The following is a 25,575-nucleotide window of genomic DNA, read 5'->3' as shown; positions in this document are numbered from 1 at the left end:
TGAACTCGTGTTTAGCTTGGAATATGTGCAGATGGATAGATACAGAAACAATTGTAGATGTATGTGTATATGTGAGTTTGTACACATAAATGTATTATCAAACTCTGTCCACTGAGAGGGCCTACACAGAATGACACTTGAGTAGTGATGAGCAGTCTCAACACCCAGGTCTTGGTTCTAAATAGCAATCTCAAAGAAAAGATGGTAAGCTTCTTAGTGAAGTGGCTGATTCTAGGGCTGGGCAGGGAAGCCACGACATGAGCCTATAGCATCTTGAACCAGAAAGTAAGGAAGTGCTCAAAAAATAAAAGGATGGATGGATGTCAAAGGGATATAAGATCCAACCTGAAAGAAGTCTCAATAGCCAAAGCTAGAACAATTTGAGCAACAAAATAAATAATGTAGTATTTATTGAGTGACTATGGGCTAGACCTAGTGACTTGCCTTCTATGAATAAAGCATGGAAAGGGAAAAATAGTAACTTTACAGTAAAGGACCCTGTCAGACATTACCTTAACCAAGTGATCAAGGTTAACATCATGAGTAATGTCACATGGATATCATGTACCCCCCTGATATGTTGCAATGAGAAGGGCGCTTCACCTCTGTGATATTCTTTCCTAAAGCCTATAACCGTGGTCTGACCATGAGGAAGAGCTACCAAACAAACCCAAATTGAGGGACATCCTGCAAAATACCTGATCAAAACCTTCAAGGTTATGAAAACAAGAGAAGACTGAGAAATTCTCTTAGATTACAGGAGACTAAGGAGACATGATGAATTAATGCAATGTGGTATCACAGATTGGATTCTGAAATAGTAAAAGAACATTAATAGAAAAATTGGTGAAATGCAAGTAAAGTTTGGAATTTAGTTAATGGTTATATACCAATGATGGTTTTTTAGTTTGACAGATGCACCATGGTAATAAAAGATGGTAACATCAGAGAAATCTGAAACTGAGCTATATGGAACTGTATACTATCTTAGCAACTTTTCTGTAGATTTTAATTTTTTCTAAAATAAAGGTTATTAAAAGGTTACAGAACAGCATGTAGAGTATAATTTCATTTATGGAAAAGTCTATACATAGATAGACTATACATAGATATGTTTATATGCATTGATAGATGACTTAAAATGTTTACTGAAATTTTTTTTTTTTTTTGCGGTACGCGGGCCTCTCACTGTTGTGGCCTCTCCCGTTGTGGAGCACAGGCTCCGGACGCGCAGGCTCAGCGGCCATGGCTCACGGGCCCAGCCGCTCTGCGGCATGTGGGATCTTCCCGGACCGGGGCACGAACCCGTGTCCCCTGCATCGGCAGGCGGACTCTCAACCACTGCGCCACCAGGGAAGCCCTGAAATTTTAATACTACTGGGTTTAGAGACTTATTACTTTGTTCTTTTCTCTAGTATTAGATATTTATTAATTAGCATATATTATTTTTATAAAAGCAATAACATTGTTAAGTGCAACAGTAAAAGCTACTTTCTTTTCAGCTACCTTTCCTAAAATTATTTCTCTAATAATTTTTTAATCAGAAGTTTTATATGTATTTATTAAGTGAAGTGGGGGAAAAAATGAAAAAAAGACATCCAAGAAAATAGAAGATGTGTTTACATGTCATAAGAGAATATTAAATGACAGAAATGCTTTATGTTTCAAGTTTCATGTTTTCAACTTCAAGCAATGTATACAGTACTGGTTTATTTTATCTATATCCATATTGTAATTTTTCTACAATGAGTAAATATTACGTTCATCATAAAAAATGAATATTTTCATGGTAACAGACATCAGAGCTATAATTAGAACTTAAGTTCAGATTTTCAGGTTAAAGCTTTTTAGAATTTTCTAGGTCATATAATGGCTTGAAATTAGTGTATACCTTAAAATTCAGGTGCAGCTAAATCCCTTACCAAATAACTTATAATTAAATAATTATTGGGCATAATATTCTTTATTTAGCATATATTTTTAAAGATACAAAAATTTGGGGGAAGGGTGAGCTGTGACAGGGTGAGAGAGAGTCATGGACATATATACACTAACAAACGTAAGGTAGATAGCTAGTGGGAAGCAGCCGCATGGCACAGGGATATCAGCTCGGTGCTTTGTGGCCGCCTAGAGGGGTGGGATAGGGAGGGTGGGAGGGAGGGAGACGCAGGAGGGAAGAGATATGGGAACGTATGTATATGTATGACTGATTCACTTTGTTATGAAGCAGAAACTAGCACACCATTGTAAAGCAATTATACCCCAATAAAGATGTTAAAAAAAAAAAAAGGATAGGCTCTTCAGCAGTGGATTCTTTATTGAATGTTCACAATGGTGAATAGTCGCATGCAGAAGAATGAAACTGGACCCTTATCTCATACCATATACAAAAATCAACTCAAAATGGATTAGAGACTTAAATGTAAGACCTGAAACTATAAAACTACTAAAAGAAAACATAAGGGAAAGCTTCACGACAACCATTGGCAATAATATTGAGGGGCGTATCTATTTTTAATGTATTTTCTATGTAACTTTTGATATGTATTTTATGTATTTGACATGATTAAGCCAAAAAAATAATCCACCTAAGCGGAAATTGGTTGGCCAACATGCACTGAATAATTCCTATGTGTCACTCTTGGCAGTGACCTTACCAATGCCACAAAGGACCCATGATCTAAGAAACAAACTGCATTTAAAGACCAGTGGGGCCCAGGAGTTGACCATAGCTCCATCCCTGAAGTTCCAACATTGTATGATTGTAGCAAATATCATAACCTGTTCAATTTATTAGGGGTCAGCAAATAAAGCAATGCAATAGTGGGAAAATAAAAAGATGCAAAAATTTATAAAATATAAGTTCTGTCTATCCCCAAGGATGGGAGTAGGTCAAGAATTCATTTCACTAAATTTTAAAACCCTTTTGAAATGTAAATAAGAAATTTAACTTTTTAACCAGAATTATATAACCTATACTTACCCAGAGAATCAAAAAGCATTAATATTACTTTTCTAAGAACAGACTGCTTGGGTCCAGTATTTCAGGAAATATTTATATCATAATGGTATAGCATGTGTGTTTGCTGAGTGCCTTCTGTGTCAAGCATTTTATTTACAACTTTTCATTAAATCCTCAAAACAGTCCCATGTGATCTTGGGGTAACAGCAGTGAATGGCAGCTTGAAGCAAGATCTTAGTTCCTTGCCTGGGAATCGACCCTGGGCTGCCTGGGTGAAAACGAGGAATCCTAACCACTAGACCACCAGGGGCTAGTGGCTAGAAGCAGAGCCCTCGCTCTTGACCTCTTTGAAAAACGAATTTTACAGAGACCAAGGTTGTAAAGCAGACACAGAGTTTATTAGAAGCACAGCACGTGTGGTAGAGCACAAAGAAAAGCAGTTTATTTAGGACAGAAGCAAAGCAGAGCTACACACTCAGAGAAGAGTGTGGGCATCTTCGCTAATAAAGAGCGCTAAAGGCGTGGTTTAAATTGCTTATGTAGGGGCCATCTTCCAGGTCTTTGTTTTCCTCTGGCCAATCATCTTGCTTGTTCCCCATATCCGATCTGACTCAGGGTCCTGTCTAATGTGCATGCGCATCTTTCGGCCAAGATGGATTCCAGTGTGCGGGTCTCTAGGAGACTGGCAGAACATATTATGGGTTAGCCCCCCCCTCCCTTTTTGATCCCCTAGGAACTTTTCTGTACATGTGAAGTTGGGGAGGTCTCCTTGACCTGAAGAATGAAGACGTGGTCATCTTATCTTTTTACTGCAGCAGAGCTTAGTTCCTCTCTGCTCCTGCTGTTATCTTTTTCCTTGAAATGTCGTCAGGGGCCAGGGTGTGGTAGGGAGACAAGCTCCAATTGCTCAGTCTGACACACTCCAGCTGCTCAGCCTGGGACCTCCTACCTCACATGTAGTGTAACCTAATTTTATAAATGTGGAAACTAAATCTCAAAGATGTTGAGTAACTTGCCCAAAGTTGTGTACGATATGTTCAATAAATTTGTATTATTTGTAAATTAAACATTTTTAAAACTCTGACATTCCTACAACATTCAGAATGCTTTATGTACAAATAATTCTTCATATATATATGTATACACCACCCTAAGTTCATACTTTTTGTACTAGCTAATGTAAAAATTACTACAAGTGTAGCCACAATTATGAAATTTCAGCAAATATGTATAAGTTTCTGAATTTATTTTATGTTACTTTTAGGAAAGTATTAAAACACCAGGCAAACCAGTTCTTTCTGCATATTTTGTCATTCTGATTTTAATAAGTTCAGGTTTATGCTTTATGTTTTAGAGTAATTGCATTTAGTAACCAAACATTTAGTAATCATACTTTTGTACTTTCTGTTTCAGTCAGAAAATGTAACTGTGACAAAGGATTTTCAAAGGGTAGAAAATGCTTATCACATGGAAGCAGAGGTATGTACTTATCTTAAATAATTGGAAACAGCACGACTTGTGGGGACAGTTTGCATTTAATTTTATTCTTGAAACTCAGTGTATATGAGAAATGCTTCTCATGGTATTGATAAAAGATCATTTTTCTCAGTCATTTTTGGTGTTACATATCTGGATGAGCTTTTAAAATAAATTTAATGAGATTTAAGAGAAATTGTTTTGAAGTGGAATAAAAATAGCAGATGGAAGTAGCATTTAATTGCCACGTGAATAAAATTTTAGTAATGTTATCATCTAGTGAGCAGGAAGCACTACAAAAGAAAAATTTCTTCTCCGATAAATAGCAAATTAATAGTCATAGAATAAAGGACTGAAAGACTTTTCAACATTCTTTTGTTTCACAATGTAATTTTACTGTTTTGTGTTCAGGTTTATTTAAAAATAAAAACTACTCAACCTTTGCACAAATTAAAAAGAACAAAATATTTTTGTACACTCAATTAATGAAAACACTTAGTTCCTAAAACTGTCAAGCTTTTTACTTATCTTTAAAGATTGTATGATCAGGATTTTATGACACCAGAGTATGTTATATGTACTTGTGGCTAGGTTACAAGACTGCTCTCTCTTCCTGGCTCCAAACATCTTGGGGTACTTTGGGGCAGTCAGGCTGCCTCCTTTGCCCCAGGAAACAAACAGGAATGAGATTTGAATGGAATATTGTTTATCTAATCAGAGAATCTTTGCCATTAGAGGTGTAAAATACCTCAAGAAATCAACTAGTCCTACCTTCAGGCAGATAATAAATTATTTTTTCTAATTTTAAGGGTGTGACCTTAGGCTTAGATAGCTTAGGCTCAGATTTTTCAAAGATCATATTATAAGAATTAGAATGGAAATTAGGATCCTGGCTTCTTACCTCTTGAGATAGTAATTTCCATAACACACTGTTGTCCCTATACTTACTTTAATAAATTTATAATTTCTTCACTTAAAATTTAACCATCTTATGATGATTTTAGGGATCCATTTGGCAAATGTTATTCTGTAGTAGTGGGGACCAAAACATACCTTTCAAAACAGGATGAAGAGCGGTCTGGTAAGATTCCATACTATGGAAGTCAAAGACTGGGAGTTGTTCTAGCATCCTCCAGTAGTTATTACCTGTTTGGACTTCAGGTTGTAGTGAACATAGATGGGCTCTGGTTATCTTAGTTAATGGGGTTTGTTGTGAGGGTACACTAGTAAGTACACGAGCAGGAAAAGGAACAGTCCCAGCAAACATTCAGCCAGGCTTCATGGAAAACTGGCCAGTTTTTCAGACTGATTTATTCTAGGGACTGACCCGCCACGTACAGAGTGTGCTTTAGAGCTGCTTATTTTGTTGTAAGACACGGCTAAGTGAGGACTTGGCTGAACTCTACTCCTCGTCCTTTTGCTGTACTTACCTTTTCAATGTCTTGCATTTGAATTTCTTAAGAGAGAATCTGATTATATTTTGTACAGGGCTCCCCAGTAGCCAGAACTCTTACATGGTGTAGTCTAATACATGATTGCCCTTAAGTCAGCATCAGCAGAGACCAGGATGGTAGGGTCATGAGGTATAAAGTATGCCAACCTGTGCATAAAGAACAATGTGTGGCTTTATGGCTATGGCTATAGTGAACACCAAAACCTAATATCTGATGTATACCAATATTCTCGCAGATAGTTAAATATACAGACTAAGATTAGATGGTAGAACATGACTTTTCACATAATACCTGAAATTTTCATCCTGAAAGGCACTTCAGAGATTCTTTTTCTAACCTCCTGCCTACCCTGCTGCTTCAGCTTATTTTAAAGATAAGATATTGAAAGTTAGAAATTATCTAAGTGAGTTCTTTAAGGGTGGGTGGGTGTTTGTATGTTTGGGGTTGGAGTAAAACCTTGGCTTTGCAATTCTTATATCTCTACTCTTTCCACTTCTCATGTTGTTTTCCTGTTACAATTTCAGTGTTGGAGGGATTTTAAAAACCTGGGATATAGTAGGCATTCAATAAAAGTCTATTAAATAGAAAAAATAGTATAACCAGTTTTCCCCCTCCTTTTCCTTGCATGTTTCCATGTGTCAGGTGTTGTCCATACGTTATCTCATCTAAGTTTCTTTTAACTCTTCATCTTTGTTGTGAAATATTTTATACATAGATAGGTATGAATATAAAAGGCCAATTCCATTTTCAGACATCTAATCAATATACAATTTTCTAACATTAAACCAAGAATTGACTTACTAGTACTTATCCATTTTAATTATGTACCTCTCCAAGGACAAAACAAATATTTCTTCCTAGAAGTATATACTTGAGGTTCAGTATCATATTAATGCTACTTTTTTCTTCTCCAAGTGTAAGGATCCCCAGTTTCTTTGGTCATTTCTTAGATGACAAGCTCTCTCTTTTGTTAACCAATTTCCTCCTAAAGCATCTACAACTATAGTGTCCTAATTGTGATTCCATATTAGAGAAAGATGATTATCTTCCTTATTCTGGAATGTTTATTTCTAATAACACATATACGCCTGAACATTTTGGCACTTGCATCACATTGTTCCCTTCTGTTGAGCTTACAGTCATAAACAATGATTACAACTAAAAAAGTGTCTTTCTCACTTGGGGCTTTTAAATCATATTTCTCCTATCTTATAGTTTGTTATTATCACCCTGTGTTCAGCAAAAATACTGCTCAAAATTGAAGGCCAACTATAGACTTTTTCAGAAAGCTGAAAGAATTCATTACCTGTAGACTTGCAATACAAGAAATGCTAAATGAAATTGGGTAGGTGGAATGAAATGGTACTAAAAGGAATAGGAATCTACACAAAGGAATGAAGAGCACTGAAAATGGTAACTACACAGATAGATATGATATTTTTCTTATATCATCTCTATTTCTCTACATCTATATAAAAGATAATTGTTTGAACAAAAATGACAATGACGAACTTTAGGAATTCTAACATATGTAAAAGTAAAACATACAACAGCAATAGCAGGAAGGTCAAGAAGGGAGAAATAGAAGTAGAATATTGTAGGTTTCTTATATATGAAATGGTATATCTCCTGAAGGTAGATTGTGATAAACATGTATATACTATAAACTCTAAAGCAGACACTAAATTAACAACAACAACAAGAGTTATAGCAAAGAAGCCAATGAAGGATATCAAATAGAATAATAAAAATATACTCAATCCCCCCAAAAAAAGGCAGAAAGTGGGGAGGGAGAGAAAAGAAAATATGAGACAAATAGTATAGCAAGATCAGAGGTTTAAATGTAACCATATCAATAATCACATTAAATATAAATATTCTAAATACCTCCATTAGAAGTCTTATATTTCAGATTGTATAAAAAAACACACCTCACCTGTAGGCTGCTTGCAACAAACATACTTTATTTTTTTTTCTTTTATTAATAGAATTTATTTTTTTATATCTTTATTGGAGTATAATTGCTTTACAATGGTGTGTTAGTTTCTGCTGTATAACACAGTGAATCAGCTATACATATACATATATCCCCATATCTCCTCCCTCTTGCGTCTCCCTCCCACCCTCCCTATCCCACCCCTCTAGGTGGTCACAAAGCACTGAGATGATCTCCCTGTGCTATGCTGCAATGAAGTGAGAGAGTAGCATTGACATATATGCACTACCAAATGTAAAATGGATGGCTAGTGGGAAGCTGCCGCATAGCACAAATGTACTTTAAATATGAGGGCACCAACTGGTTAAAAGTAATGGCAGACTTTCAGTTTCTTAGTCTACGTGTTAGGAGCTTAGAAGTCACCACTGCATCCTAACAAGTAAAAAGCTGAAAGAAAACTGAAAAATCAACAACTCTTCTAGGATCCATAAGAGAGGTGAGCATACAGGGCACACTGCTACCCCCAAACTGGAGAGACAGACAGGCAGACACAGTGAGTCACAGCTTACTAGAGCAGAGACAACAGAAACCACCTCCAGAAACAGTGCCTGGGTAGGAAACTCTGAACTATAATTGACAAATTCCTGGAGGCTGTGTGGACAACTCTGAGAATTAAAACTCTAGAGGATCCAGTCATAGAGGGGGACCCACAGTTTTGTGAGATTTACCTCCACGTGCTCGACTAGGTTCTCACTGTGAAGATGGGAAAAAACTTCCCTAGTGTGTCTGGCAGAGGGAGGGGAAAAGGAACCATTTTGAAATATGCCAGAGTACTCTGTTCTTCTTAAGAAAGTCTGTCCTCAGGAGAAACTAGTTAAGCAGACCCTAACCTGCTGGTATATTATCAGAGCCTAACTAACCAGAGGGAAGGGAAATACCGAAATCCAATCCACTCTAGCCATCTTCTTCTACCTAAAGAGGAGGAGAAAACAACAACAACAACAACAACTCAGAAATACTTGTGAAGTTCAGTCTGGAGGCACTGGCTCACTAAAAAACTGAGAATCATAAAACAGTAGAACACTTTCCCTCTCCCTGTATCTTACCACCACATTACTAAAGACTTATTTACAGCAGTTCCTTTTACTCAATATATCATGTCCAGTTATCAAGGAAAAAATTACAAGGCACACCAAAAGGCAAAAAATGCAGTTTGATGAGACAGTGCAAGCATCAGAACTAGAGATGGTAGGGATGTTGGAACTATCAGACTGAGAATTTAAAACAAATATGATTAATGTGCTAAGAGCTCTAATGGATAAGTAGACACCATGCAAGAACAGATGGGCAACATAAGCAGAGAGATTGAAATCCTAAGACCCAAAAAGTAATACTAGAGATCAAAAACACTGTAACAGAAATGAAGAATGCTTCTGATGGATGCAGAAGACTGGATGCAGTAGAGGAAAGAATCTCTAGGCTTGAGGGTATCTCAATAGAAACCTCAAAAACTGAAAAGCAAAGAGAACAAAAACTGGGGGAAAAAAAAAACCCAGAATATCCAAGGACTATGGGACAACTACAGAAGGTATAACATACACATAATGAGAGTACCAGAAGGAGAAGAGAGAAAGGAACAGAAGAAATATTTGAAGCAATAATGACAGAATTTCCCCAATAAATGCCCAAAAAGACCCCTACTGGTGAGCATATTATTTTCAAACTACAAAAAATCAGAGATAAAGAAGAAAACGTGAAAGAAGCCAGAGGTAAAAACACTTTACCTATAGAGGAAGAAAAACAAGAATTATATCTGACTTTCCCTCCGAAACCATACAAGAAAAGAGAGAGTGGAGTTTAAACACTTAAAGTGTTGAGAGAAAAAAAAACCCCAACCTAGAGTTCTCTACACAGTATCCTTCAAAATTGAAGGAGAAATAAAGACTTTCTCAGACAAAAATTGAGGGAATTTGACTAAGACTGTTTTTTCGGGGGGTGGGGGTGTTTTTTGTTTTCTGGCCGCACGATGCAATTTGCAGGATCTTTCCCAACCAGGGATTGAACCAAGGCCACTGCAGTGAAAGCCCGGACTCCTAACCACTAGGCCAGCAGGGAAGTCCAAAAATTGAGGGAATTTGTTACCATTAGGGCTGCCTTGCAACAACTGTTAGAAGAAGTTCTTTGGAAAGAAGGAAAATAATATAGATCAGAAACCTGGATCTATGTAAAGAAAAGAAGAACATCAAAAAAGGAGTAAGTGAAGGTAAAATACTTTTTTCTTATTCTTTTTCTTAACTTCTTATTTTATATTATAGTTGATTAACAATGTTGCATTAGTTTCAGGTGTACAGCAAAGTGATTCAGTTATACATATACATGTATCTCTTCTTTTTCAAATTCTTTTCCCATTTAGGTTGTTACATAATATGGAGCAGAGTTCCCTGTGTTATAGATATTTTTCTTATTCTTAATCAATCTAGTGAATACCAGTTTGTTTAAAGTAATAGCAACAATATATTCAATTTTGTATGCTTATGCATGTTTCTTATATACATACTTGTGTATGCTGATATATAAGTGAAATGAATGACTGTAATGATACAAGAGATGGGATGGAGGAATTAGGATTATTTTGTTATTATAAGGTACTCACACAACCCATAAAGTGGTATAGTGTTATTTAAAAGTGGACTTGGATTAGCTGTAAATATGTATTGCATACTTTAGAGAAACCACTAAAAAAGCTTAAAAATATATAACTGATATGCTAAGAAAGGAGAAAAAAGGGAACCATGAAATGCTCAGTTAAAATCACAAGGGCTTCCCTGGTGGCACAGTGGTTAAGAATCCACTTGCCAGTGCAGGGGAAATGGGTTCCAGCCCTGATCCAGGAAGATCCCACATGCCGCGGAGCAACTAAGCCTGTGTGCCACAGCTACTGAGCCTGTGCTCTAGAGCCCACGAGCCACATCTACTGAGCCCGTGTGCCATAATTACTGAAACCCATGCACCTAGAGCCTGTGCTCTGCAACAAGAGAAGCCACTGCAATGAGAAGCCCGTGCACTGCAACAAAGAGTAGTCCCCGCTTGCAGCAACTAGAGAAAGCCCACACACAGCAACAAAGACCCAACACAGCCAAAATAAATAAATAAATGAAAAATTTTTTTTAATCACAAAAGGCAGAAGACAGAACTTAGAAAAAGGAACAAGGGCAACAAATAAACAGTAAAGAATATGGTGGATATTAATCCAACTATATCAGTAATGCTTTGAACATCAGTGGTCTAAACGCAGCAATTAAAAGACAGAGATTGTCAAAGTGCATCAAAAAACACTACCCAACTATATGTTATCTGTGAGAAATCCATTTTAAATATAAAGACATATATAGATTAAAAGTAAATCCATGGAGAAAAATTAATCATGCTAACACTAATCAAAAGAAAGCAAGAGTCACTAATGTAATTTCAGACACAACAGACTTCATAACAAGGAGTTATCAGGGATACAGAAGGGCATTAGGTAACGATACAGGGGCAATTTTCCCAGAGCCATAACAATCCTTGGGGACTTCCCTGGCAGTCCTGTGGTTAAGACTCTGCACTTCCAGTGCAGGGAGCATGGGTTCGATCCCTGGTTGGGGAACTAAGATCCCACATGCTATGTGGTGGCACAGCCAAAAAAAAACAAAACAAAAAAACTCCTTAACGTGCATTCCCCAACTACATGAGGCAAAAACTAATAGAACTGCTAGGAGAAATAGATGAGTCCACTATCATAGTTGGAGTCTCCAACTCCCTTTATCAAGAAGGGACAGATTCAGCAGGCATAAAATCAGTAAGGACCTAGTTGAACTTAACAGTACCATCAATTCACTGGATAGAATGGACATCTATAAATTACTTCCTCCAAAAACAGTATTCTTCTTCTCAAGCTCTCATGGAGCATTCACCAAGACAGAACACATTTGGAGTTTGGGTCTTTTGAGCACAATCCAGCCATTCTCATTGCTTGGCCCTGCAGTAAACCTTTACTTCCCCCCCCCCCCGCCAAAAAATACATTTTAGGCCAAAACTTATACCTTAACAAATTTAAAAGGATAGATCATATAATGTCTGCTCTCTGACCACAGTGGCATTAACCTAGAAATCAATAACAGAAACATAATTGGAAAATCCCAAAATACATAGAGATTAAACAACACACTTCTAAATAACATGGGTCAATGAAGAAATCTCAAGAGAAATTTTAAAATATTTAGAACTAAATGAAAATGAAAATACAGTTTATCAAAATGTGTGAGATACAGTGAAAGCAGCTTAGAGAGAAGTTTTAGCATTGAATGCATATAGTAAAAAGAAGAAAAATCTAAAATAAATAATCTAATGTTTCCACCTTAGGAAACTAGAAAAAGAAGAGCAAATTAAGTCCAAAGTAAGCAGAAGAAAAATAATAAGAAGTAGAGCAGAAATCAGTGAAACTGAAAACAGGAAATCAATAGAGAAAATTAGTGAAACCAAAAGCTAGTTCTCTGAAAATATCAATAAGATCGATAAGCTTCTGGCCAAACTAAAGGGGGGAAAAAAAGAGAAAGAACAAATTACTAATATCAGAACTGAAAAAGGAGACATCACCACAAATCCTATGGAAATGCATTACAAGATAAGAAAACTACAGACCAATCTGTCATGAATATAGAGGCAAAAATCTTCAACAAAATATTTCCTACATACCAGCAACAAACAAGTAGAATTTGAAATTAAAAACAATTTTCCATAGCACCCCAAAACATGAACTACTTGGGTGTATATCTAACAACATATATGTACAAGATTTATATGAGGAAAACTTTGACACTCTGATGAATTAGATTAAAGAAGAGCCAAATAAATGGAGAGATATTCCATGTTCATGGATAGAAAGACTCAATATGGTCAGGATGTCAGTTCTTCTGAACTAGATCTATAGATTTGATGCAGTCTCAGCCAAACTCCCAGTAAGTTATTTTGGGGATATTGAAAAAAAAAATAATTCAAGTTTATATGGAGACGCAGAAGAACCAGAGTAGCCAATACAGTATTGAAGGAGAAGAACAAAGTTGGAGAAATGACATTCCCTGACTTCAAGGCTTACTAAAAGCCTTCAAAAATCAAGATAGTGTAGTAGTGTTTGAAGAACAGACAAACAGATCAATGGAACAGAATAGAGAGCCAAGAAGTAGACTCCTATATAATCAACTGATTTTTGAGAAAGGAGCAAAGGCAGTACAATGGGGCACAATCATCTTTTCAACAATTGGTGCTGGAACAACAAGACATCCACATACAAAAATAAAAGTATCTAGATACAGACCTTGCACCCTTCAAAAAATTAACTCAGAATGTATCATAGACCTAAAGGTAAAACACAAAACTATAAACATATGAAAAAACCTAGATGGCCTTGAGTATCACACTGACTTTGGAGATACAACACGAAAGGTATTGATCCATGAAAGAAATAATTGGTAAGCTGGCCTTCATTACAGTTAAAAACTTCTGCTCTGTGAAAGACAATGTCAGGAGAATAATAAGAAAAGTCACAGACCCAGAGAAAATATTTGCAAAACACACTTATTTTAAAGGACTGCTATCCAAAATACACAAAGAACTCTTAACCTCAACAGTAAGAAAAAAAAAAAATTAAAAATAAACCAAAGACCTTAACAGATGCCTCACTAAAAAAGATATATAGATGGTAAATAAGCATATGAAAAGCTGATCCACATCATATGTTATTAGGCAGATGCAAATTAAAACAAAAATGAAATGTCACTGCACACTTATTAGAATGGCCAAAATCTGGAATGCTGACAACACCAAATGCTGACGAGGTCGTGGAACAAGAGGAGCTCTCACTCATTCCTGGTGGGAATGCAAAATGGTGCAGTCATTTTGGGAGACAAAGTTTCCTATAAAACTAAACATATTCCTACCACATTATGCAGCAATCATGCTCCTTAGTATGTACCCAAAGGAGGTGAAAATGTATGCTCACATAGAAACGTGCACATGGATATTTATAGCAGCTTTATTCATAATCGCAAAATTTGGAAGCAACAAAGATGTCCTTCAGTAGGTGAATGGATACATAAACTGGTACATCCAGAAAATGGAATATTATTCATCACTAAAAAGAAATAAGCTCTCAAGCCATGAAAATAGGTATGAACCTTAAATGCCTATTACTAAGACAATCAGAGAAGGCTACAAACTGTATGATTCCAACTATATGACATTCTGGGAGAAGAAAAACTATGGAGGCAGTAAAAGGATCAATGGTGCCAGCAGTTAGGGGGAGGGTGGGATGAATAGGGGGTGCACAGAGGAATTTTAGGGCAGTGAGAGTATTCTGTATGAAACTATAATGATAGATGCATGTCAGCATACATTTGTACAAACCCAGTGAATATAAAACACCGAGAATGAACTCTAATGTAAACTGTGGACTTCTGGTCATTATGCTGTGTCAGTGTATTGGGTTGGCCAAAGATGTTATGGAAAAACCTGAAAGAACTTTTTGGTCAACCCAGTAGGTACACATATTGTAACAAATGTACCAGTCTGGTGGGGAATGTTGATTATGGTGAGGGGGGACTATGTGTGTGGGGGGTAGAAGGATATATTTGGAAAACCTCTGTTCCTTCCTGTCAATTTTGCTGTGTGCCTAAAACTTCTCTAAAAAAATAAAGTTTTAGAAAAACAGATCAATGTGTTATTTAAGGCCTGTGTTTCCTTATTCATTTTCAGTCTGGATTATCTGTCCATTGATGTAAGTGGGATTTTAAAGTCCCCTACAATTATTGTGTTACCATTGATTTCTCCTTTTATGTCTGTTAGTATTTGCCTTATATATATAGGTACTCCTATGTTGAGTGCATATATGTTTACAATTGTTATATCTTCTCCAACACATTAGTCCAAATAGACTTAATTGATATATACAGAGCATTCCAGTAGAAAGCAGCAAAATACACATTCTTTTCAAGTGCACATGGTTCCGTGTGCACATTCTCCAGGATAAATCACATGCTAGGCCACAAAACAAGTCTCAGTAAATTTAAGAAAATTGAAATTGTATCAGGCATCTTTTCTGACCACAATGCTATACAACTAGAAATCAACTATTTAGAAAAACTGCAAAAAAACACAAACGTGGAGGCTAAACAATATGCTGCTAAACAATATGCTACTAAACAAGTAGTGGATCACCGAAGAAATCAAAGAGGAAGTCAAAATATACCTAGAGACAAATGAAAATGACAACATGACAATCTAAAACTTATAGGACACAGCAAAAGCAGTTCTAAGAGGGAAGTTTACAGCAATACAAGCTTACCTCAGTAAACAAGAAAACTCTCAAGTAAACAACCTAACCTTACATCTAAAGCAAAAGAACTAACAAAACCCAAAGTTAGTAGAAGGAAAGAAATCATAAAGATCAGAGCAGGAATAAATGAAATAGAAATGAAGAAAACAATAGAAAAGATCAATGAAACTAAAAGCTTGTTCTTTGAAAAAATAAACAAAATTGATAAACCTTTAGCCGCACTCATCAAGAAAAGAAAGGAGAGGGCCCAAATCAATAAAATCAGAAATGAAAAAGAAGTTACAACTGATACCACAGAAATACAAAGGATCATAATAGACTACTGTGAACAACTATATGCCAATAAAATGGACAACCTAGAAGAAATGGACAAATTCTTAGAAAGGCACAATCTCCCAAGACTGAACCAGGAAGAAATAGAAAATATAAACAGACCAATTACAGTAACGAGCTTGAATCAGTAATTTAAAAACTCACAACAAACAAAAGTCCAGGACCAGGTGGCTTCACAGGTGAATTCTACCAAACATTTAGAGAAGTGTTAACACCTGTCCTCTGAAACTATTCCAAAAAATTGCAGAGGAGTGAACACTTCAGAACTCATTCTGTGAGGCTAGCATCACTCTGATACCAAAACCAGACAAAGATATCACACACAAAAAAAGAAAATTACAGGCCAATATCACTAATTAACATAAATTCAAAAATCCCCAACAAAATATTAGCAAACAGAATCCAACAGTACATCAAAAAGATCATATACCATGATCAAGTGGAATTTATCCCAGGGATGCAAGGATTTTTCAATATCTGCAAATCAATCCATGTGACACACCACATTAACAAATTGGAGAATAAAAACCACATAATCATCTCAATAGGTGCAGGAAAAGCTTTTGATAAAATTCAACATCGATTTATATTAAAAACCCTCCAGAAAGCAGGCATAGAGGAAACACACCTCAACATGATAAAGGCCATATATGACAAACCCACCACTAACATCATTCTCAACAGTGAAAAGCTGAAAACATTTCCTCTAGGATCAGGAATAAGACAAGGACGTCCACTCTTGTCACTTTTATTCAACATAGTTTTGGAAGCCCTAGCCACAGCAATCAGAGAAGATAAAGAAATAAAAGGAATCCATGTTGGAAACGAGGAAGTAAAACTGTCACTGTTTGCAGATGACATGATACTATACATAGTAAATCCTAAAGATGCCATCAGAAAACTACTAGAGTTCATCAATTAATTTAGTAAAGTTACAGGATACAAAATTAATACACAGGAATCTGTTGCATTTCTATACACTAACAATGACATATCAGAAAGGGGAATTAAGGAAACAGTCCTATTTACCATCTCATCAAAAAGAATAAAATACGTAGGAATAAATCTACCTAAGGAGGAAAAACACCTATACTCTGAAAACCATATGACAGTGATGAAACAAATTGAAGACAACACAAACAGATGGAAAGATATACCATGTTCTTGAATTGGAAAAATCAATATTGTGAAAATGACTGTACTACCCAAGGCAATCTACGATTCAATGCAATCCCTATCAAGATACGAATGGCGTTTTTCACAGAACTAGAACAAATAATTTTAAAATTTATATGGAAACACAGAAGATCCCTAATAGCCAAAACAATCTTGAGAATGAGGAACAGAGCTGGAGGAATCATGCTCCCTGACTTCAGACTATACTACAGAGCTACAGTAATCAAAATAGTATGGTTCTGGCACAAAAACAGACACATCCATGAAACAGGATAGACAGCCCAGAAGTAAACCCATGCACTTATAGTCAATTAACCTACAACAAAGGAGGCAAAAATATACAGTGGAAAAAAGACAGTCTCTTCAATAAGTGGTGCTGGGAAAACTGGCAGCTACATATAAAAGAATGAAATTAGAACATTCTCTAACACCATGTACAAAAATAAACTCAAAAATGATTAAAGCCCTAAATGTAGGACTGGATAGCATAAAACTCCTAGAGGAAAACATAGGCAGAAAACTCTCTGACATAAATCACAGCAATATTTTTTGATCCGTCTCCTAAAGTAAAGGAAATAAAGGTAAAAATAAACAAATGAGACCAAATTAAACTTAAAAGCTTTTGCACAGCAAAGGTAACCATTGAAAAAATGAAAAGACAACCTACTGAATGGGAGAAAATATTTGCAAATGATAAAACTACCATATGACCTAGCAATTCCACTCCTGGGTATATATCTGGAAAAAACAAAAACACTAATTCAAAACGATACACGCACCCCAGTGTTCATCCAGCATTATTTGTAAGTGCCAAGATACAGAAGCAACCTAAGTGTCCATCAACAGATGAGTGAATAAAGAAGCTATGGTGTATATGTGTGTGTGTGTGTGTGTGTACACAATGGAATACTACTGAGCCATAAAAACGAATGAAATTTTGCCATTTGCAGCAACATGGATGGACTTGGAGGGCATTATGCTAAGTGAAATAAGTCAGACAAAGAAAGGCAAATACTGTATATCACTTACATGTGAAGTCTAAAAAATATAAAAAGCTAGTGAATAAAACAAAACAGAAGCAGACTCACAGATATAGAGAACAAACTAATGGTTAGCAGTGTTGCGGGGCAGGGGCAATATAGGAGTGGGAGAGTGGAAGGTACAGACTATTGGGTATAAGATAGGCTCAAGGACATAGAGTTACAACACGAGGAATAGAGCCAATATTTTGTAGTAACTGTAAGTGGAAAGTAACCTTTTAAATTGTCCAAAAAATAAAAAATTAAATTAAAAAAATTAAGTGCAACTATTTAAAAAAAAACAGATCAGTGGCTTTCAGGGGCTGGGATGTGGAGAGCACAGGGGAATTTGAGGAAGTTGATGGGACTGATCATAATGGTAGCTACATGAGTAAATGCATCTGTCAAAATTCATAGAACATATACTAAAAGGAATGTATTTTGCTCTCTATAAGTTATGCCTTAATAAACCTGACTTTAAAAAAAACCAGGGCTTCCCTGGTGGCGCAGTGGTTGAGAGTCTGCCTGCCGATGCAGGGGACACGGGTTCGTGCCCTGGTCCGGGAAGATCCCACATGCCGCGGAGCGGCTGGGCCCGTGAGCCATGGCCCCTGGGCCTGCGCATCCGGAGCCTGTGCTCCGCAACGGGAGAGGCCACAACAGTGAGAGGCCCGTGTACCGCAAAAAAAAAAAAAAAAAAAATCAAAGGAGTGCATAAAGATATACCATGCTAACAATAACCAAAAGAAAGTTGCAGTGGCTATGATAATATCAGACAGAGTAGATTTCAAAGCAAAGAGTATTACCCAGATAAAGATGATTTTATAATGATAAATGGGTCAATCAAGAATATAACAGTCTTAAACACTTATACATTTAATAATTAAAGCTTCAAAATACTTAAGGCAAAAATGATAGAACTGAAATATTTGAAATTTAAATAACATACTTCTCAATAACCCATGGGTCAAAGGAGAAGTTAAAAGAGAAATTAGAAAGTGCATACATTTAAGGGAGAATTTATGCCAATTCTGTACAAACTTTCCAGAAAATGAAGAAGCTGGAATACTTTCCAACTCATCATTTGGAACCAGAAGATAACAAAACCGGTGGGGGTGGGGGGAGGGCGGGGGGACATTACAAGCAAAGAAAACTACAGACCAGTGTCCATCATAAACTTATGTGCAGAAATTATAAACAAAACTTTAGCAAATCAAATCCAGTGATATATAAAAAGGATAATATATAATGACCAAGTATGGTTCATCCCTGGAATGAAAGGTTGTTTCAACATTCAAAAACTGGTCAATCTAGTTTATCATATTAACAAGAAAGAAACATATGATGATCTCAGTAGATGAAGAAAAACATTTAACAAAGTCCAACATCCATTCCTAATAAAAATTCTCAGCAAACTAGAAATAGTAGGAAACTTCCTCAAAATGATGAAGGGAACCTATGAAAAATCTACAGTTACCATCATATTTATTGATGAAACACTGATTGCTTTGTGCCTAAGATCAGGAACAAGACAAACGTATCTACTCTCACAACTTCTATCCAACATTGTACTTGAAGTTCTAGCCAGTGCAGTGAGGCATGAAAAAGAAATAAAAGGCATCCATACTGGAAAGTAAGAAGTAAAACTGTCTTTATTCGTGGACAGTATGACCACCAGTGTAGAAAATCTAAAGGAATCTACAAAAAAACTATTAGAACTAATAAACATCAAAAATATAAAATACCTAGGGATAAATCTGATCTTTTAACTGTGTATGCTGAAAACTACAAAATATTGCTAAGAGAAATTAAAGAAGACCTAAATAAATGAAGAAACATACCTTGTTCCTGATTTGGAAGACTCAGTATCATTAAGGTATCAGGTCTTCCTTAATCTATATTTAGAGTCATTGCAATCCAACTCAAAATCCCAGTCAGCTTTAAAAAAAAAAAAAAATGAAATTGACAAACTGATTATAAAAGACATTATTCACTTAGTATTGAAACCAGATAGAACATCAGTCTTCCCTGGATAACATTTATGATTAAAGGCAACTGTTCTTCAGTGTATAAGATGACTCAGGAGGTTACCTCATCCCTCTCTTTCTCTTTGCTGCTTCCACATATTTAAAGGCAGAGGACATAGTGAAATAGATGAACTTCTGCATATAGATCTGAAAATAACTTTTGGAAGAAGAAACATACCTCAAATGACAGCAGTGAAGTATGAAGTAATTACCGCTAATCAGGAAGCTAACTAATGGCATAGATGACTAAAGAGTCATGAAACATTTATCAGGGTTAGAATTTAGCTGAATAATAAAGTTGAAGAGGAAACCCTCCAGTTCTCTTTCATAAAAAGTCTCTGACTGATTTAAAATGAAGTTTTAAATGTTCAAGTCAACATTAGATAAATTACAAAATTCATAAGCAAAAATAAATTTAATAACAAAATTTAGTTATAAGTACCAAGTAGGTCTTTCATATCTGTTACATACTATAAAATGACCTCATTGTAACCTGGCTTTACTTTTTTTAACTCACATTTAGAGAAAGATTTGAAATAATGCATCAGACATGAAAATAATTTCAATTGTCATTTCATTTACAGGTCTGCATTACATTTACTGAATTCGGAAAAATGCAAAATATTTGTAACTTTCTTGTTGAAAAGCTAGATAGCTCTGTTGTCATCAGCCAACCCCAGTTCTATCATACTCCAGGTTCTATTGAGAATCTTCGGTAAGTTAAGCACATCTTTAAATTAATTATCAACCAATTAAACAAAACTATTCAGTGCTGCGGTTTGTTGACTGTCGTATTAATAATCTCTGCATTTAATTCCTAAGACGGCAAGCCTGTGTCGTTGCTGTAGAAAATGCATGGCGCAAAGCTCAAGAAGTCTGTAATCTTGTTGGCCAAACTCTAGGAAAACCTTTATTAATCAAAGAAGAAGAAATGAAAGAATGGGAAGGCCAAATAGATGATCACCAGTCATCCAGACTCTCAGGTTCGTTAACTGTACAACAGAAAATCAAAAGTGCAACAATACATGCTGCTTCCAAAGTATTTGTAACTTTTGAAGTAAAGGGGAGAGAGAAGAAAAAAAAACATACCTGAAATTCTGACCAAAATATATTGTGTTTGTATCTTTTTGTCTATTTTTATACTTTTTATAATGTTTGCTTTTGTCCTGAATATATGTATATTGTGTAGTATATAAGGTGTTTCTCCCTCAAGCCTGTCAATCCTTGAATATAGTTCCACAGAATACTTATGTTTACTTTCTGTTTTTGAAAACTTACTATGGGAAATACTCTTTGGGAATAAATGTGTTATATGTGCACACTTGCATAGTGACAGTTCATATAAGTGTATGTGTAAATAATTTTATATTCCTACTACAGGACAAAATATTGACACAGTTATTAACATGATTGTTAACATTCATAGAAAGAATGATGAGCAATACATAACTCTTGATAAAAGGGTAATGAGATATACTAAGAAAATATTTTGATGACAGAAATAAAAGATAATATATTGACCAGACTCTCTTCACTAGGGCTCCTTTGATTATACCAGCACTCTCCAGTACAAATATATATAATGCAATCCATATATGTAATTTAAAATTTCCTAGTAGATACATTTTTTAAAAAGTGAAAAACAGTTGAAGCTAATTTTAATATTTTATTTAACCCAGTATATCCAAAATATTATCATTTCAGCATGTAATTATTCTTAAAATAATTAATGGATATTGTATATTCTTTTTTATACTAAGTTTTCAAAATCCAGTGTGTATTTTATATTACAGCACATCTCAATTCAGATGCTAAATTTTCATCAGAAATACTTGATCTGTATTTAAGTTTCTTAAAATATAGGTGGAAAAAATAGATTCACACACCCAGTTGTTCCAGACATTCTTGAAAGATCTAGTAACTGGATCACGTGTCAGTTTTTAAATTAAAAATGTTTTTTTAATTTAAAATTCAGTTCCTTAGTTGCACTAGCCACATTTCAAGGACTCGAAAGCCATAAGTAGGTAATGGCTACCGTGTTGGACAGTGCAGGGCCGTACACTGAGAAAATACTGATCCTTAAGGCTATCTGAGCAAGTACATATCGTTGCTATTGCATTATACACCATCTGCAGGTGTGTCTACATAAGCCAAGTCTGTTATGCAGCACAGGCTTTCCATTCCCTGCCATACAGGTAAGCCCTAGGGTTTTTCCTTTGATAGAGCTTGACACTCATATACCAATGTTTCTTTCCTATAACCTATTCCAGTATGTAGTTTTCATCCCCACCCACTTTCTTAAGTGGCACTAAAACCGCTTAATCCATCTCTTCTGCAGTATCCTTGGTGGGAAGGAGTGTGGAAGCTAAGAAGAAAAATTTTAGAATCCAACACCGCTATTTTAAAATCCTGATTTTACTACTAGAATGTAAAGCTCCTTTAGAATGGAGATCTTGTCTTTCTCATTCACAGCTGCATTCTCAGTCTTAGCATAGTGACAGGGCCAACACAGAGTAGGCTCTCAAATATCTGCTGAGCAATGTACTGGTTATAGAAACTTGGCAAGGCACTTTAATTTCTTTCAGCTTCTCTTTCCTCACCAATGAAATGAGGCTAATAATACCTACCCTGCAGTGTTACTATAAGGATTAAAGCTGATAACTGTAAGACCACAAGAATAATGCCTAGCACATAGCAGTTACTTGGTAAATGGTAGCCACTATACCAGCTGCATTCTTTGATTATTGTCAACCCAAGTAAAAGTTGGCTTTTCCAAATCTATCATTAAGATGAATTTTTAAATAGTCATATTAAAAATAAACTTATCAGAAAACCAGTTTAAGGTATGTTGAAGTTTTATTTCCAAAAAGAGTTAAATAAATTATATTTTAGCTTTTATTTATCCAGTTGGGTAGAAAAGTACTATTGAGTCTGTACATCAAGAAAAAAATTGTTCATACTCAATAAAATTTAATCACGGGGGCTGATTTTTCTTAGCCATGGCTTCGTTGTATCTTTGGTTCCATCATATTTGGTAAAGAAGGTTTTCAACTTAGCAATAAATACCTAAAAACAAATTTTAAGTTAGCAAACACTTTTTAGAATTTACAGGCATTTTTAAAGATGTTGCCTCAAAAAAAACCTATAAAATGGACAGTCCTACAATTCTGTAGAGCATCTAAGAGAAGTAATCCTTCAAAGATTGGACTGGTTTATGTATGACATCCTGTGTACTTTAAGACTAAGGGTATCAAATTTAGTTGTCAGTTAATGGCAAGTTAATTTCTGACACATGGCAGATACTGGAGTATCACAATGAATTACTTAGGGGACCTGTGCCACAAAGCCTGCTAGAATAAACCTATCCCGAACTTAATCCTTAATCCTGACAATTTCTTTCTTCTGAACCCCTTTTTAAAGAAAATCTTTCAAGAAAGCAAAAAATTGTAATTGCTGTTTTCTGAAAGAAAATTTCTTTCTAATTAGGATATTTGAAACAAACCCACTATGTTCCAAGCTCCTTTTTAGAAGGAAATACTATTAAAATAAGGTTTCTGAATATTACTGATAAAATTTAGGATTCCATTCAGCTACATGCTAAAGATTACATTTTTTGTAGTATTTACCTTACTTATATCAGTATTCTTATTTGACAGTTAATTTGAGTTCAATGCAAATAAGACCTGGAAAAATATTTTTTAACTTAAGATTCTATGCCTCATATTCCATAAATATTGTTATGACCTCCTTGGAAATGTAGGTTTAGGAGATGCAAATTCTCTCAGACTTGTTGATGAGAATTTGATAATGAGGAATTCTTCTCACTGGCCTACAAACAATAAAAACATGAATTATGAGGTCAAAAGTGGGAGTTAACGTATTATCTACATTACAAAATTATGTGGAAGACAAATGTATTATGATTCATTCCAGAAAAAAACTATATAAATCGGTTTAATCAAAATAAAAAACATTTATTATTTTATTCATATTATATTTGTAGCCAAATAGTTTCTAATAGCCATAAAATCTCCTGTGGCCTAAATCACTTTAACATGTTCAGTTATGTTAAAAGACTAGAATTGACAGTGGCTTATCCAAGTCAAACATTTCTCAGGGTGAGGTAATAGATACTTTTCAAGAGGAATTATTTGTACTATTTTATTAAAAAGAATAACATCCTTTTATAAGCTGTTTAGCAGGGGGATATACTCTGGAGCTCTGGCTTCAGTGTCCCAACCAAAAGCACTCCCAAACAGCCATGCCACTTATGGACGCTCACCAGTCCCACCTCAGAGTGAGCAAATGCTGGCTTTGGACTTCAGATGTAAGTTGGTACTGTCGTAACAGTGAAAAAACAAAACAGCTAATCAAAAACATATTATTTGCTACACAGAGTTTGATTTATCAGGGTTTCATATGGTTGATACAATTAGTAAGGCAAATAAGTGAACCAAAAACTAAAATCAGTTTCCACACTAAGAGATTAAAAGCCTAGGTGGCAGGAGAAAGTACTAATCTAAATGATCCTGAAACAAGGCAGTAATCCCTGAATTTAAAAAAATCCTCCAAATATCACGTTGCCATCTGGTGGCAGTGGGGGGGTGTGCGTGTGTGTCCATTTTTTTAAATATAGAGATTCTGTCATCCTCTCTGCTCCTTCCCTTCTACAAACGATTTTGCACAAAAGACCCAAAAACAGGTAAATAGTTCCAATACTTCAAACAGAAAAATCTACACTAATCACATTCATTACATCCTAATTTTTCATCAGTTTCTATACAAGACTATGAACTCCTCAAGGGTAGGGCTATGTCTTAAACATTTCTTTTCCTAGTACCTGGCTAATAAAAGGCTAAGAGGAGGAAAATCTGGTTGTCAGTGATTCTGCTTTATTCCCAAATCAGAAGGATACCATTCATAGCGGAGTACCTCAATGTTGGTACACATGGACGTGGGGAAGGGAAATGCAGGGCACTGATTCCAGAGTCAAGTACAAATATGATTTTCTATAACAGGCTTTGAAAATTAATGGTAATGGAAACATTCAATTTAAACATCTATTTATTAAAAGTTTTAACTGAATTTATTAGATGCAGTTTTATAGTGGTTACAGTCAGAATTTCAAAAGCAACTTTCCCTGAGAGTGTGCTATGGGCTGTTGTTTTGTTTTCTGGCTCTAGTTCACTGTTTTTATTTACGTAACCACCTTTCTCCCAGACAAGCAACATTAGCAAAAACTTAAGGCAAAGATGCCTTGTTGGTGACCATCCTGTTCAATTTTCTTCCACGGAGGGTCTTCTCAGTGGCCATTTACCACATGGAGTTCATGCTGTGTTTGCATATTTTCTACTGGATCAGCTCTAAGTGAGGACCTTTGCCCTACCCTCCTGTCACCACTGAGAGTGATTATACTTGTGCCACACATTGCTCACCAACAGGCCATGACAAACTCTCAGGGAAAGTTGCTTTCTTTGAAATTCTGACTGCAACCACTATAAAACTGCATCTAATAAATTCAGTTAACTTACAACTTCTAATAAACAGATGCTTAAATTGAATGTTTCCATTAATTTTACTTTCAAAACCTATTTTAGAAGGTTATATTTGTACTTGATAGCAATAATGAATTTTTATCTCATACAAAAACAGTTTTTATGCTTTTTCTTTTTACCAAATCAGCCATGTTTATTGTAGTGGGACAGGGAGGGTGGGAGGGAGGGAGACGCAGGAGGGAAGAGATATGGGAACATGTGTGTATGTATAACTGATTCACTTTGTTATAAAGCAGAAACTAGCACACCATTGTAAAGCAATTATACT

General features: G+C 35.5%; 1 protein-coding gene across 1 annotated transcript in view; it reads left to right on the top strand.

Annotated features, from left to right (window-relative positions):
* The window catches only part of IRAK1BP1 (interleukin 1 receptor associated kinase 1 binding protein 1), a 35,917-nt gene extending 14,844 nt beyond the window's left edge, over positions 1-21,073 (top strand). The window contains exons 2-4 of the mRNA XM_004270098.4: positions 4,376-4,441; positions 20,337-20,467; positions 20,575-21,073. Of these exons, the coding sequence (XP_004270146.1) occupies positions 4,376-4,441; positions 20,337-20,467; positions 20,575-20,845 (468 nt within the window). The 3' untranslated portion in view covers positions 20,846-21,073. The remainder of the gene's footprint in view (positions 1-4,375; positions 4,442-20,336; positions 20,468-20,574) is intronic.
* The last annotated feature ends 4,502 nt before the right edge of the window (positions 21,074-25,575 follow it).

The sequence above is a fragment of the Orcinus orca genome, chromosome 12 (assembly GCF_937001465.1).
Source record: "Orcinus orca chromosome 12, mOrcOrc1.1, whole genome shotgun sequence".
Taxonomy (NCBI): Eukaryota; Metazoa; Chordata; class Mammalia; order Artiodactyla; family Delphinidae; genus Orcinus; species Orcinus orca.
This window is presented reverse-complemented; position numbering and strand designations above follow the sequence as displayed.